The sequence below is a fragment of the Dromaius novaehollandiae genome, chromosome 8 (genome assembly GCF_036370855.1).
Source record: "Dromaius novaehollandiae isolate bDroNov1 chromosome 8, bDroNov1.hap1, whole genome shotgun sequence".
In the NCBI taxonomy this organism is placed as follows: Eukaryota; Metazoa; Chordata; class Aves; order Casuariiformes; family Dromaiidae; genus Dromaius; species Dromaius novaehollandiae.
In genome coordinates, this window is record NC_088105.1 from 12,636,477 (window position 1) to 12,650,130 (window position 13,654).

Genomic DNA, 13,654 nt, shown 5'->3' on the forward strand with positions numbered 1-13,654 from the left:
GTGCTGGATCAGGCCCTGGCTGTGAGCACATGCTCTACAGCCCTGTGCCATGAGGACTTTCAGGTAGCACCAGAATGTGTGTTTATTCCCCTCTGTGCTGTCTGTTAGCGTGCACGCAAAAGGAGCGTGTTTTACTGATTTCCTGGGGACGAGTGTCCAACACCGATGTCCGGCAGCGCAGACACAGCACAGGGGACCAGGGCCACAGCAGGATGAGGGCAGCCCTCATGCATGGATGCCACCCCAAGCTGCATCACGGCTGGTGGGGGCAGCGGAGGAGGTCCCGTGGGAGTCCTCGCAAGCACTTCCCTAGGGGATACCAGGGTGCAGCTGGACGCTGGGCTGCCCATCACACGAGCCCTGAGCTTCTGCCCAGCATGGAAGGAGCTAGGTTCTTGCGCCATCTCCTGCTCCGGTCCCGAAAGAGATGGGAAAGGACAGCTCCTAGACCAGATCATAGGATCGGTCAGATTAGACACCCAGCTCCTGGGTGGTTAAAGAAATCCCTCTGTGACAGTCCCGGGCGCACGCAGATGTCACCATTCCCAGCCCTCCTGAGATCAGCCCGGAGTTGATTTGCACGCGTCCCGGTGGTGGGCTCAGGCCAGCCGGGCTCTGCCCGCACCGCAGGCCGCTGCGCCCAGGCGGACATCTAACTTTGTTAAATGTTAAATGTTAAACATGTAAACATGTTTAAATTCAACAGCAGAGAGAAAGAGCGAGTGAGTGTGGGGGTAAAGGTCGGCGGTCCGGGACCAGCAGCGAGCCGGGGCTGTATGGACTTTAGCCTGTCATTTAAATTTGTGACTAGAGAAACTCCAAGCAAAGGACGGACGAACCCTGAACGGAAAAGGCACAGCGTTGCCCTGAAAAGGTTTGTTCCTTGCTTCTTTCTGCCCATGTTTTACGTACTTTAAAAAAAAAAATCGATCAGCGCTTCATAACCTTTGAGTCTCTGCTGGGGTTTTGGCATTAACCGTGGACTTTGCGCTGATGCAGCTGAGGGGAGAGATGAAGTCACGAAATCACGGTGGGAAGCGTAAGGCCAGGCTGCGGCTCCGCTGGCACAGCAGCCGGGCAGCGTTGGCTCCCGGGGCTCATCCTGTGAACAAAACGGTCTGTAGGAAGCCCTAAAAAAGAGGGGTGACGTTTATCATCCGAGGCACATCGCACCCTTTCCCAAAGGAGGCTGCTGGGTGCCCCGGCACCAGGAAGTTCTCGGAAACGGGACCTGGGGAACGGGAGGTGGGTGAGTTTCGGCGTTTCATCCCTTGCTCCTGCAGATGGAAGAGTGCCGCAGGCTGGGAGTTACTTAGCATTATATATACAATTTTTGAATATCTGTTAGCTGTGTGGAAAAGTAACTGGCTATAACCTAACTTCATGCTGTGGCTGGCGGAGCAGTGAATTGAGAAAGTTCATGAGATCGTTCTAGTTTCTCTATTTTTCTTGGAGGGGGGGTGTCTATATTTCTGCAGTTTCCTCCAAGTCTTGCTGAAATTAACTTACTGTTTGCCATTAAATGGATTGAAAGCCAGTTGTAAATTACTCCTTTTGGAGGCTTTGCAGTTTGAGTGTTTGCTATCTAATCAAACTTTATCTGGGTTAATTTTTTCTAGTTTCTTTGCTTTATTGTTTAGCAAGGGGTAGCAAAGCGTTCAGTTTACATGCCCTGAAGTTTGTATTCTGTTCATCTAGACACTGAATTCCTGGGTTTCTAATTTTTCCTTTTCTTTTTCCTTTCCTGTATTTTGTAATATGAGCAGTACTTTCATGATCATAACTTCTGAATCACCGATCTGCATTCCCACTCAGAGCCAGGCATTATAGGTTTTTTAAAAGCCTTTTTTTCCCCCAAGAAAATGCCTTTTAATTGAAAATAAAAAGAAAACACAGAAAATGGGTCAATTTAGCTGAAACTGTTTCTTGAAAATGTTTCAACAAGGTCAATTTGTACAGGCAGAAGTGACGGGGCTATGCTGCCTCCTGCGAACCCTGTGGCTCTTTGCCTGGACTGTGTAGGATGCGGGCGAAGCCCTATTGCTACCTGATATCAGAGGTGTGAGCCCAGGTTTCCTGGCTTTGCGAGGCAGCCACCTTCAAACCGTCACCCTGTCTGGGTCAGCATTCTTCTTAAAATAAAACACAGAAATAAGGGCAAAAGGCAGCAATGCAGAGCAATGCAAAGCGGTCTCTGAGCTGGGACAGCATTTGGCCACCAGCTGCTCCAGAAAGTCAGCAGTGGGGCTTTAGAAATGAGAAGTCCTCTTGCCCCTGTCGGTCAGCGTGGTTTAATAAGGAAACTCTCCAGAAGTAGGGTGATGCCTGTGAGGCAGTGCTAGGGGTGATCCCGAAGCGGTTAGCTGGGAAGACCTTCCCCCTCTTTTCATGCACTGGTTTGGACCAGGAAAGGGAATAAATACAGGAAGTGTGGTGAATTTGGAAAGGTGCCTCCTTTTCCCTGGCTTGCATGAGGGGAATCGCTGGACCACCAGGGACACCTGACTCCCTGATAAATGCCCACTGATGCAAGGTCACTGGGACAGACGTGATTTATCCTCAGGGAGTTACTCCGGGCCACACTTTCCCCTGCGGCTCATTATTCTTGCTATCAGCTTATTGGCACAGTACAGAGGTTAATGAGCAGCGTCCACCAACAACTGCAGAGCGGCTCCTCCTCCGCTGGCTCATTGGGGCTCTGCCTGGATGTCATTCCCTGCATCAGGAACTGAAGAGGACTTTGTCTAAGGACAGTTCTCCTTCGTGAACAGTTACAGCCAGAGAAGCTGGGGGGAGCTTTCCCGTGGGGCGGGAAGACCAGCGTTTCTGCTAATCTATGGACTATTTTATAGCCAGTTTATTATACCCCTTCGGTGAGGAAGACTCCTTGCCTGGCGCTCCTGCTTTGCCTTCTGCAGGACACCATGGTGCGGCGAGTGGCCGTGATTGGGGCCGGGGCCAGTGGCCTGGCCTCCATCAAGTGCTGCCTGGACGCAGGGCTGGAGCCCACCTGCTTCGAGAGGCATGACGACATCGGGGGGCTCTGGTGCTTTGCCGTGAGTGGGCTCTGTCTGTGCGGGGCACAGGCACCGCGTCCCCACTTGCCTTTGAAGGCTGCTGCCCCCAGTGAAGAAGGGGCAGCAACTGTGACCTTGGGGACTGTCTCCGTCCCAGGCACAGGGCTCCCCCGGCCCCAAGGGGAGAAGGGGATGGGGGAGCAGAAGCTGCGCTCGCCAGGGGGATGTGCCTCCTGCGGTGGTGACCTGGGACAGGCACCGAGGCTGACAGGACTCTAAATTCACTGTTCACCTTGTCCTGGAGCCACAGGTGGAGGTGGTGGGAGCTAGCCACGGTTTATTCTTCATATCCAGTCGGTTCTGATGACTCAGAGGAAGAAAGTCCTTATCTGTCCCTCTGCAAACTGTGCCATTTGCTTCACACAGGACACAGCGGACTGTGGGAGGACCAGCGTGTATCGGTCGGTCATCACCAACACCTCCAAGGAAATGTCCTGCTTCAGCGACTTCCCCTGCCCAGAAGACTTCCCCAACTTCCTACCCCACCACCGACTCCTGGAGTACTTCCGGATGTATGCCCGGCACTTCGACCTCCGGCAGCACATACGCTTCAAGGTGAGCCGAGGCCTCGGTGTGTTGCAGCGATCAGGGACGGTCCCCAGGGAGCTGTGAGGAGCAGGACTGCTGGCAGCTGCGGTTACCGGGGCATTGCACAGGGGGACGGGATAACAGCGTGCAGGAAGTCCACGAGGACTGTGGGCCTTTCGCTTCTTGAATGCAGCCTGTATATTAGGTTGCTGAAACACATGCTGCCCAGTGCCAGTCCTCATACATGCCTTTCCAGCCCTGGCAACTGCCAGAGGAAAGGTTCAGTGCTGGATTTAACAGCTTCAGAGGCGGAATGAGGCTCTCTGAGGGCCCAGCCTGCCCTCGGAGACCCCAGCCCTGCCCAGGCAGGACCTCTCGAGAATAAGGCACAGTCCCTGACTGCATTTTGTTGGGCTTCGACGCAAGACAACAGTTCGCAGCGTGAGGAAGCGTCCCGATTTCTCCACCTCGGGCCAATGGGATGTCGTCACTGAGACCGAAGCGGGCCAGGAGTCGCACATATTCGATGCTGTCATGGTTTGCACTGGACTTTACCAGGATCCCTTTTTGCCCTTGGCTTCTTTTCCAGGTAAGCCCTGCCTTTGCAGCCGGGTGGGCTTGAGAGCTGCATGGTTCGGGGGCCATTCCCACAAAGGCCATGGCCCCGGCCACATCTCACACCTTCGTGATGCTGCGGGCTCCCCCTGCCCTGCGACACTCCTCTGGGACAGAGCCAAAGCCCGGAATGAGCCACATGCTGCACCATCTTCCACTAAGAGAAAGATTTAGGGGTAAAATCCTTTGGGGAAAGGCAGTGCTGTTATCAGAGCCAGTGAAATGATGCTGCTTTGCCCCAGGCAGGAAGGAACTGAGTCTGAAGGTGGGTAGCTTGCAGCTAGCATTTGGTTTTGCAAGCTCCATGAACCCCACAGACCAGAGCAGATGTGAACATCGCCCCACAGAAATGCATGTGTGCATATCTGGGAATGGGTGAAATGCCAAGTAAAAGACATGGCCTCGTTCTTGCACAAGACTTTACAAAGCAGGACCGAAACAAGCACACGCAGGGAGGTAGGAGAGAGGGAATGCCAGACAGAGCATGGCTGCTCTTGGCATCACCCAACAGAGCCAAGGTCCTTATGGGCCTCACTGTGCTTGGCTCTGCTGGAAGGAGAGAGATGGGAGGTAAGACGAAGGGGTGGAAGGGTCTGAGGGTTGCCAGAGGGACCAGCAATGATGCTGCCAAAAGCGTGTCACAGGGGCAAGCAAATGTACCAGATGGTAGGAGATGCTCTCTGCCTAGGTATCGAAACGTGCTTTAAAGGCCAGTACCTCCACAGCAGGGAGTACAGAGATGCGGAGGGTTTCCAGGGGAAGCGAGTCCTCGTGGTCGGTGTCGGGAACTCCGGCGGCGACATCTCGGTGGAGCTGGGCCGCGTGGCTGCGAAGGTATGGCTCCGCCGCGGCGCCGAGCCTGCCGGCACTTACTGCAGGCCTTTCCTGCCGACAGCAAGTCCGGCAGCACGGCCAAGCCCCGGCTCGGCGCTGCATTAGCCGACAGCGCTGGGTACCCCCAGGCTGTGCAGTAGCTCCTCCTGGGACAAGGTGCAGACAGGAGTAAACTAAAATTATGGCTTCCCTTAAAGCCACTGCTTAACAGCACCTTAGACACGGAGCCAGTGCTAGCGCTTCTCGTGAAAACAACATCACGGTGGGGCAGGAACAGAAAACCGGCTGAAAAAGAAGAATTATTCTCGAAACAGGCTCCGGGCTGAGCACAGTCCATCCTGCAGCCGCAGCAGTCACAGGCATGGCTGCCCGGTGGGGGTCTCTCACAGATGTGCCGTGCTGTTGCTTTGGGACAGATAAAGCTAGCAAGCACTGCCCTGGGGGACACCTTTTCCCTTCCCCTGCATGGCCCCTGCTGAGCCCTTTTCCAGGTCCTGGCATTCAGCTGTTTTTTTTATCTCCCATCTCCCAGCCCTCTGAACAAGGGTTCATCACTCCTTTTCCACCTCAGCTACGTGCACCCAGCACCTCCCATCCCCAGATAGCTCCGCAAACTGCCTCTAGGTATACAGAAAAGATGCCAAAGCACCTCCTGTGACAGAAGTGGGAGCCAGGCCATTGCATGGGCTCTAATAGCTGTCCTGCACTCTATAGCTAGACCTTGGATTTCTTTCCTCCATCCACCTTCCAAAGACGACTTTATATTTAGCCTCTCAGTACCCACAGAAACCCATGCTACCAGAGCTTTTGTTCTCTAGGGGCTGTGTCTCATGAGGGACACTGGAGGACACGAGAGTAGGGTGTCCACACTAGTAATTGTGGGTATGTCCAGGGAAAGCATTGCCCGCTGGCTTTCCAAATAAATGGACCTTCAAATTGTGGGCCATCAAAATATGCTCTGCAGCTCCTGAGCAGGTTAGACCATCTGGGAAGCAGGCAGAGTGGCTGATTTGCAGCTGCTGGAAGTCTGCAAAAGCCACTATGAGCTGGTTGTTCATCTGGACACCTTGCTCCCTTGGGATAATTCATTCAGCTCCCTGCTACCAAATATAGGAGATGGGATTTTCCATTTGGGGCAAAAATGGAAATCAGACCTTTGGGCAAGAGATTCTCAATCCTGCCTTCTTTCCCAGGTGTTTCTCAGTGCCAGGAGCAGCACGTGGGTGGTCAGTCGTATTTCAGATCATGGTTTCCCTTTTGACATGATCATCACCACACGCTTCACGCATTTTCTCGACTGGCTTCTCCCATCAGCCATCATGAAAAGGATCAGGTTTTGGAAGTTCAATTCATGGTTTAACCATACAAACTATGGCTTGGCTTCTGTTAAAAGGTATTTGCTCTGAGGGTTTGTTGGTTCATTGGTGGTTTTTAATGATTTGAAATATCCAGTTGTTCATTTCAGGGAATAGCTGAGGAATGGCAAACTGTTAGTGGGGAATTAACTTTCTTCTGTCAGTAGCTTTTTATGATATATTGGTTTTTGTACCAAACTCTCATGCTCACACAATATAAGTGAGACCATCAGGAGCTTTTCTCTTGGTGCCTATGTTCACAGCAGACTCAGGACCCACAGTTTGGCTATAGGGGACTTTTCTATATAGGTTTTCTGCCTGCAGGGAGATGCTCTCCTTTGTGTAAAGCCATCAGGGTGGTGTGACTGCTCCCTCCACAGCCATGCGAGATGGGCCAGCGCCCCAGTCAGAGCTCAGGCCCTTGGGGCCAGAGCCTGCACGCCACGTGCGGCTCTCAGCTGTGCTGGGACATCAACGGCTACTGCGAGGAGGCAGCAAGCCTGTTCCTCCAGTCTGCTCCAGGTAAAGCTGGAGACTTGATCAAACTTTAAGGAAAATCTACCAGTGAGGCAAAGACAGCTTGGGAAGGTTGTGGAGTTGCCACCACTTTGGCATTTTAGGGGCAGCTAAACCTACATCAGGCTGCTTTGCAATGGCTGATCCTGCTTTTGGGGGCAGAGGCACAAATCTGAGCCCCTCTAGGTCCCTCCCAGCACTAGTTTCCTTGAATGTTGCTATAAAAGCCCTTTCCAGATGTTTCAGGACTCCTCCAGAACCTAATGCTTCTCTCCTCTCCTTCTCCCTCCATGTGCAAGTTCCAACTTTAACGTAATCATAAATGAAGAGCTGCCATCTTGCATCCTCTCCGGGACTGTCGTGTTGAAACCGAATGTGAAGGAGTTCACCGAAAGCTCGGCTGTTTTTGAAGACGGGACAACTGAAAAGATCGATGTGGTGGTCTTCACCACAGGATATGTGTTCTCATTCCCCTTCCTGGAAGACTCGGTTCGCAGCCTCTTCAAACATATCTGGTCCCTCTATAAATGCATCTTCCCTCCACAGCTGGAAAAGCCAACGCTGGCCATCATCGGCTTTGTACAACTGACAGGCTCTGTGATGGTGGGAGCAGAAATGCAGGCTCGCTGGGTGACAGGAATCTTTGCAGGTAGGAGCCGGCATGCCCGGACAAGGGGAGCTGGCGCGAGGGAGGTCAAGCGCAGCCCGGCCGGCTCTCCGCAAGGCCCAGGCCAAGTCAGGAAGGGCACTTTCCATCTTTTGATGGAGCCATGTGTTTTGGGGCTGTGGGCATTAATAGTGCATTAGCCTCTGGCCCCATGGACCACAGTTTCTTTTTTCTTCCCAGGCTCTAACAAGCTGCCTCCTGTCAGCAGGATGATGGCAGATATTTCAAAGAAGGAGAAGCAGCTGGTCAAAAGGTGAGTGCTGCTCCCACGGTTTGGGCATGCTGCACTGGCTGGGACAACACAGGTGAAGGCGGTCCCTGCAGTGGTTGTGTCACAGACCTGTCTAGGGCGTCTAACTCTTCCTGAATGCAGATACTCCTGCCATACCTATAGCAAGATTGGAAGATGCTGTCACCCCCTTCGATAGATAACAACACAAGACACCAAGGACATGTCTCCCCTGGTCGAGCACCACAGAGCTGCTCCATTTCTGCTGAAGCGTTCAGAGCCAAAGCGTTCCTGCTGACACATGCTCTTCCCAGGCTTAGCTCCGGAGACAGCAGGAGCACCTCAGGCTGGAGCTTCCCATTGCCAGGGCACCCTTTCCACCGCGCTGCCCCCAGGCTTGCTCCAAATGCTATTGACCTTTGGAGCAGCTTGCAGCAAGACCCCTGACAGATCAGGCTGGTGGGCCCCTTCATCAGGCTGCCAAGTCATGCCCTTATTTCCAGCATCTCAGGCTGGATACTTGGTTTCCTCCAGACTAGTGGTGCCATCTCGTGGCTTCTCCCTCCCAAATCCATGCACCAGGAGCTCTAGGGCCGGAGCACCGTGCACAACCCCACTGGAGCAGGGTAATGCAGGCTGTGGGTTGGTTGGGTGACAGTTTTTGGCAGGTCAAAATGAATATTAGACAAGGCTCTAACACTCTGTTGTGTATATGGGTACTAAGGCACTGCCTTGTTCGCACTGGGATTTTATCGTAAATCAGGATATGTTCTTAGGGCTACGGGACAGATGCACTGGATGTGCTGCCTTGCAGTCACCAATAGCTTTCTTGGCTGTCCTACCTGGAGCGAGTTGTGAGACTTCATGGCCAAGTGGTGTGCGGTCTGGGTTAGATCTCATGACGGGGCAGAGTTGGATCATAGACCAAGGAAACCAGTGAAAATCTGGGCCAAAACAGTCACGTGGATGTTCATCAGGAGCCCCATCTACTCCAGACACGAACACTGTCCTCACGTTTTGTTATGTAGAAATACAGGAGCCTGAGTTGCAATGGAGATAAAGCTGTCTCAGATTTGCTGAAGTGGATTAAGCGCACCTCTTCTGCAGGGAAGATATGGCCTCAGGAAGAAAGAGCTTGGATTTGTTCCACGTGCTCACTATTTACAGGGCTCAGCTCCAGTCTCTGGATCAGCGCTGGGACGGGGTAGTGGAAGAGCCTGGGCATCACCTACCCACGGGCTTGGTTGCCAAAACGAGCTGAAGTTGTCAGCACATTTCCTAATGAACTAACAGCAGATGGGCTGATGACCAAGCAGAGAAACGGGAGTGCGAGGCTGAGCTTTTCCAGTGCCTCTTGGCATAGGAAGCCTTCTGCATCTCTTAGCTTTCCCCAGTCCATTTGGCAACCTTAGCTGGGAATGTAGACTCCTTCACCTCTCAAAAAGGGCCAAATCCAAGCCAGTGCATCTTGAGGAAGGACAAAACATGGATGTTTGTGGCATTACGATGATGGCAGCATTATGCGAGAACCATCCCTTAGTTCAGCCCCCTCCCTGGGTTGCATTTTTGAGGGCTCAGCCACAGCTGGGTTACAGAGACAAAACAAGTTTCAGCTCATTGCCTGCGCCAGGGTCACTGCTAGTAACCGACCACACAAAGGCTCTTTCGGTGCCTTTGGGCTTATTTATCTGACTACAGAGCACAGGCTAAGGGAGCTCACCCCAGACCCTGGGCTCGGCTGATGCTCGTTGCTTCATTAGTCCCCTGCAATGCGATGACTTGTCTGAGCCCTGGACATTTGCTCCCCGCGGAGCTGGGACCTGAGGTGGGAAGGAGCACGGAGCTGCCCGGCTGTGTTCGGGAACGTGCCGGGATGTCGTTTGATTTTCCTTCTGTTTTATGTCCCAATGAAGGAATTCTCCCGAGAAGGCGAACATGTCGATGAGTTTCATCAGTTACACCGATGAAATTGCGTCGTGTGCCGGCGTAAAGCCCAGCGTGCTGAGGCTGCTCCTGACGGACCCCCGGCTGGCCCTGGAGGTGTTTTTCGGCCCCTGCTCGCCCTACCAGTACCGCCTGGTGGGCCGGGGCTGCTGGAGCGGGGCCCGGAGCGCCATCCTGACTCAGTGGCAGCGGGCTTTGAAGCCCTTGCAAACCCGCGTCCTCGACGACTCCGCCGACAGCTCCTCCAGCTCGCGCTGGCTGTGCCTCCTCGCCCTGCCTGCGCTGCTCGTGGCAGGTTTCCTCCTCTCCAAACATCCCCGGCCGTGGCGGATCCCCAGGGCAGGTTCCCATCTGTAGATGAAACCTGGCAGAACCGGACCTGGGGGCAGCGCAGAGCCGTGCTGCTGCAGGGCGGCGGCGTCGGCGTCTGGGAGTGCCGCGCGCGCTGTCCCCGGGGGTGCCGGGAAGCGGGCTGCCTCCCGCACGCGCCGCCGCAATGGCACGGCCGTCTCCTGCTTCCAGGCGGAGCAGGTGCGTCTGCTGTTTGCATTTCGCTGCCTCTGGAGGTGAACGTTGCCAAGGCGGCTTCCCCGGAGGAGAAAGCCAGCTGCAACTCCCCGGGCTGTTCTCGCCCCAAATCTGGCTGCGTTGCGCGAGCATCGGGCTGGGTCTCTACAGGCCTTTGGGGGAGAGCCTGCAGCGCTGGTCTGCACGGCCACCGCGTCTCGGCGGGGCCCCGTGCCTCAGCTCAAGGCAGGACCTCAGCGACAGGTCTAAGCCCAGGGCAGTATTTCTTGGCTCTCTGCTTGGCTCGAGCCCCTTTCATAAATCTTCAGCAAGACCCACAAAATAATGAGATTTTTGGAAACACTTGATGTTCTTTTTATTTGCCTGGTGATTTCTGGGACATAACCAGAAATAAATCTCACTGATTTAGACTTCTCTGACGTTTTTTATTAACGGGCTTAGTAGTGGCGGAAGGAAGGAGTTTTTTTCAAGTGGACCTAGTATCCTGAGTCATGCTTGAGGTGAGAACACCATCCTAAGAAAAGGGATATCCAACAGGCACGTTTGGAAACAGAGATAACGCAGGTGTCCCCACCGCTCCCTGAGCAGCCCCAGGGTTGCTGGCAAACCTGGAGGCAAAGGGAGCTAGGCAGATCCTCCCCGCGCACACACTGGCTTTTTAATCTCGGGGTACTGTTGCAAGCCCAGCCGACGAGCGCTAAGTGCTTGCACTCAGGTTGCACTCACTTCGTCCCAGGAGCAAGGGTCAGGAGGAGGCACGACGCATCCGAAACCTTCACATCCGCCCGTTGGCACTGCCAAATGGCCCTGCTGGTGTTTGGGGGTTTGCACAAAGCGCCGCTGCGGGCAATGCAACCGCACGCAGACCTCACGGCCACACCGGCGTCGCGCTGGCGTTGCTCTTCCAGCGCAACTGAAGTGATTACGTGATGACCACACGGATGTGCCTGGCCCCACCCGGGACGGGAGCCAGCGAGGGCGGCAGAGCGGTGTGCACAGAGCTAGCAGCACCCACGCTAACAGCACCCACGCCGGCAGGGCTGGCAGGGTGCAGGGTGCTAACCGCAGCTGTGCCAACGGGGATGGCAGGGTGCACGGCAGTAGCAGCACCCACCCCGGCAGGGCTGGGGGTGTACGGTGCCGGCAGGGCTGGGGGTGCACGGCGCTGGCAGCCGGCAGCAGCGGGTTGCACGGAGCGCGCGCACAGGGCCCGCCGGGCACCGCCAGGGGTCGCTCCGCGCGCCGCCGCCGCCGTGCGCCGCCCGACTGCGGCACCGCGGGGTCACGTGAGCGGCGCGGCGCGGGGGGCGGGGCGGGCGCGCGCGCGCGCGCGCGGCGCGGTGAGGTCAGACGTCGTTGGCGCCGGCTTGGCCGCCCGCCATCTTGGCCCCTGTGTGGAAGCGGCTCAGGCGCGGCGTCGCGGCGCCGGGAGCGGCAGCGGCCTCGCCGAGTCCGGGAGCCGGGGGAGGCCGGAGCGCCGGCCCGCCGCGCCGCGCGCCAGGTGAGCGGCGGCGCCGCCGCCTCCCGCTGCGCCCCGCGGGCCCGGCGCCGCTCACCGGCAACGGGAGGGAGCGGCGAGCGGGCGGGCGGCCTGCGCCGCATGGCCCCGGGCGGGGGCGGCTTCCGCCGGGCTCCGGCCTGGCGGCGGCCGCAGCCCCGGGGCCCGGCCGGGAGCCGGCGGCCCGCTGCCTTCGCGGCCCGGCGGAGGGAGGCGGCGCGGCGTTGGGCCCACGGCGGGCGGCGGGCCGGGCTGCCCCGCGCCGCTGGGCCGCGCCGCATCGCCGCGCCCTGGGGCCGGCCGCGCCCCGCGGCGGCGGGAGGGGGCTGCTGGGGGGGGGCGCTTCGGAGCGGGCCTTCCGGGGCGCTGCTCTCCTCTGCCTCCCGCCTCCCCTTTCTCTTCGACCGGCTCCGAGTCTCTTTCTCGCTAGGGAGATTTCTCCAGAAGCGTGCCGTCCCCTGCGTGCGTTTGCACGTACTTTGCGGCTGTGATCCTTGCTCCAAAAACTCTTTTTCTGGGGGGGGGGGGGGCGGCTTTTCTTGGGGGATGCTGGAGGCACATGCAGCACGCTGCGTCTTGGTTTTCTAACTCTGCAGTATTCATCTACAGTTCTTGAGGTGTACGGTAAAGGCTGTTCCTGGATTATTTGATGCAGGACTGAGTAAAGCTCCTTTCACGAAGGTGTTGCTGTTTCTGCTTGTAGGGACAAGGTTTGGAGAAGTGGGGTAAGCACAGCCAGGAATATTTCTGCTGATAGTGTTTATACCACGATGTGAACAAGGTTAGATGACATGGCTAAATTTCAGGTAGCCGGTCTGCAGTAAGTATTATGGGAACCATTGCCTAGGTGTGCAGGGATTGAAAATCTTGGGGCCAAAGATGGCCCAGCTAGTTTCCAGCTCAGTTCATTTTTATGGCCCGGGGGGGGGGCTTGAGTAGTATGCATGAGGGAATGGCGTTAGGAGTTGTCTGGAACACTTCATGTTTTCTGTGTTTCTTTCCCTTTGTCTCTCAGCCATGTGTTTTGTAAGCTTGTCCGTTTGTGAAAGCTTTTTAGCACCTTCTTAGAGAGTAAAAACTGTTCTTATCACTTTTTGATGACTGGAGTCAAATGGTAGAAGTAAGCGTTATTTCAAGCAGGTGGAACATAATTTTTTTTCTTTGTAGCTTTTTCTCTTGTGTGGCGGGACATCAAGCTTACCAGTTGTCTAGTCCTCTGAGTACTGCCAAGACAAGAAGTTACTTTTGAAGAGAGAAGGAAATGGGATGTGATCTCATTTGTACATCAGTGAGAAACAAAAGGATTGCCTTTTAATACTGGTTGCCAGGAGCTGAATGGGTCTCAATTTTCTTTGAATCGTATAGTACAGAGAATTTTCTTCAAGATTAATTTTGGGGTGTTTTAAGGAAACTGTCCTACAGCAGTGTCCTTGGGACTAAGAAATTGGAAAGGTTTGAGATTTCTTTGAGATTGGTGTACGATAAAAAGATGGTTTGTCCTCAAGAATATTGTGTTCTGATGCGTTCAGTGAGTGCGAAGTATGTCGACTTAGCTTTTGTGAGATATGTTCTTAAAAGATGCTCACTTGAGCTGAAGTGAGAATTGGCATAGGCTGCTGCTTGTGTGTGGAGGCTAGGGTAATGACTTGTTATGTGGCTTTGAGTCTGTCACTTGGAACGCTGCTGTAGTAGTTATGTGTATACTCAAGAAAGTATCACTTTGGTAAGTAATAGCTTATAAAATGTGTATAAATTAATATACAGTTATTTCTGTGATCCTTGTTGATATCACTGTAGTCATGTATAATTTACTTAGACTTCATAACTGGAAGCCTTAGCTTTTTGTAGAGAAGCTTTTTTAAA

The 13,654-nt window shown here is 54.8% G+C and overlaps 2 protein-coding genes across 23 annotated transcripts in view; both read left to right on the top strand.

The window, feature by feature from the left end:
* The first annotated feature begins 33 nt into the window (after positions 1-33).
* LOC112997361 (dimethylaniline monooxygenase [N-oxide-forming] 4-like) lies at positions 34-10,703 on the top strand. Of its 8 annotated transcripts, none has more exons than XM_064515693.1 (9): positions 34-874; positions 2,616-3,056; positions 3,444-3,632; positions 4,032-4,194; positions 4,909-5,054; positions 6,248-6,447; positions 7,225-7,574; positions 7,773-7,845; positions 9,735-10,703. In XM_064515693.1, exons 2-9 carry the CDS (start codon positions 2,925-2,927, stop codon positions 10,120-10,122), a joined length of 1,641 nt encoding a protein of 546 aa, XP_064371763.1. In that variant the 5' UTR covers positions 34-874; positions 2,616-2,924; the 3' UTR covers positions 10,123-10,703. The 8 variants fall into 8 exon arrangements, with proteins under 8 accessions (XP_064371763.1, XP_025979128.1, XP_025979129.1 ...); XM_026123343.2 differs by having other exon boundaries at positions 2,853-3,056; XM_026123344.2 differs by having other exon boundaries at positions 2,919-3,056.
* An 897-nt stretch (positions 10,704-11,600) lies between these two features.
* Positions 11,601-13,654, top strand: part of PRRC2C (proline rich coiled-coil 2C) — a 78,410-nt gene continuing 76,356 nt past the window's right edge. For 10 of the 15 annotated variants that reach the window (XM_064515677.1, XM_064515679.1, XM_064515684.1 and 7 more), the window contains exon 1: positions 11,601-11,794. The gene's annotated coding sequence lies outside the window, so the exon portion shown is untranslated. The remainder of the gene's footprint in view (positions 11,795-13,654) is intronic. The other 5 variants (XM_064515680.1, XM_064515683.1, XM_064515687.1 and 2 more) reach the window with 1 other exon arrangement.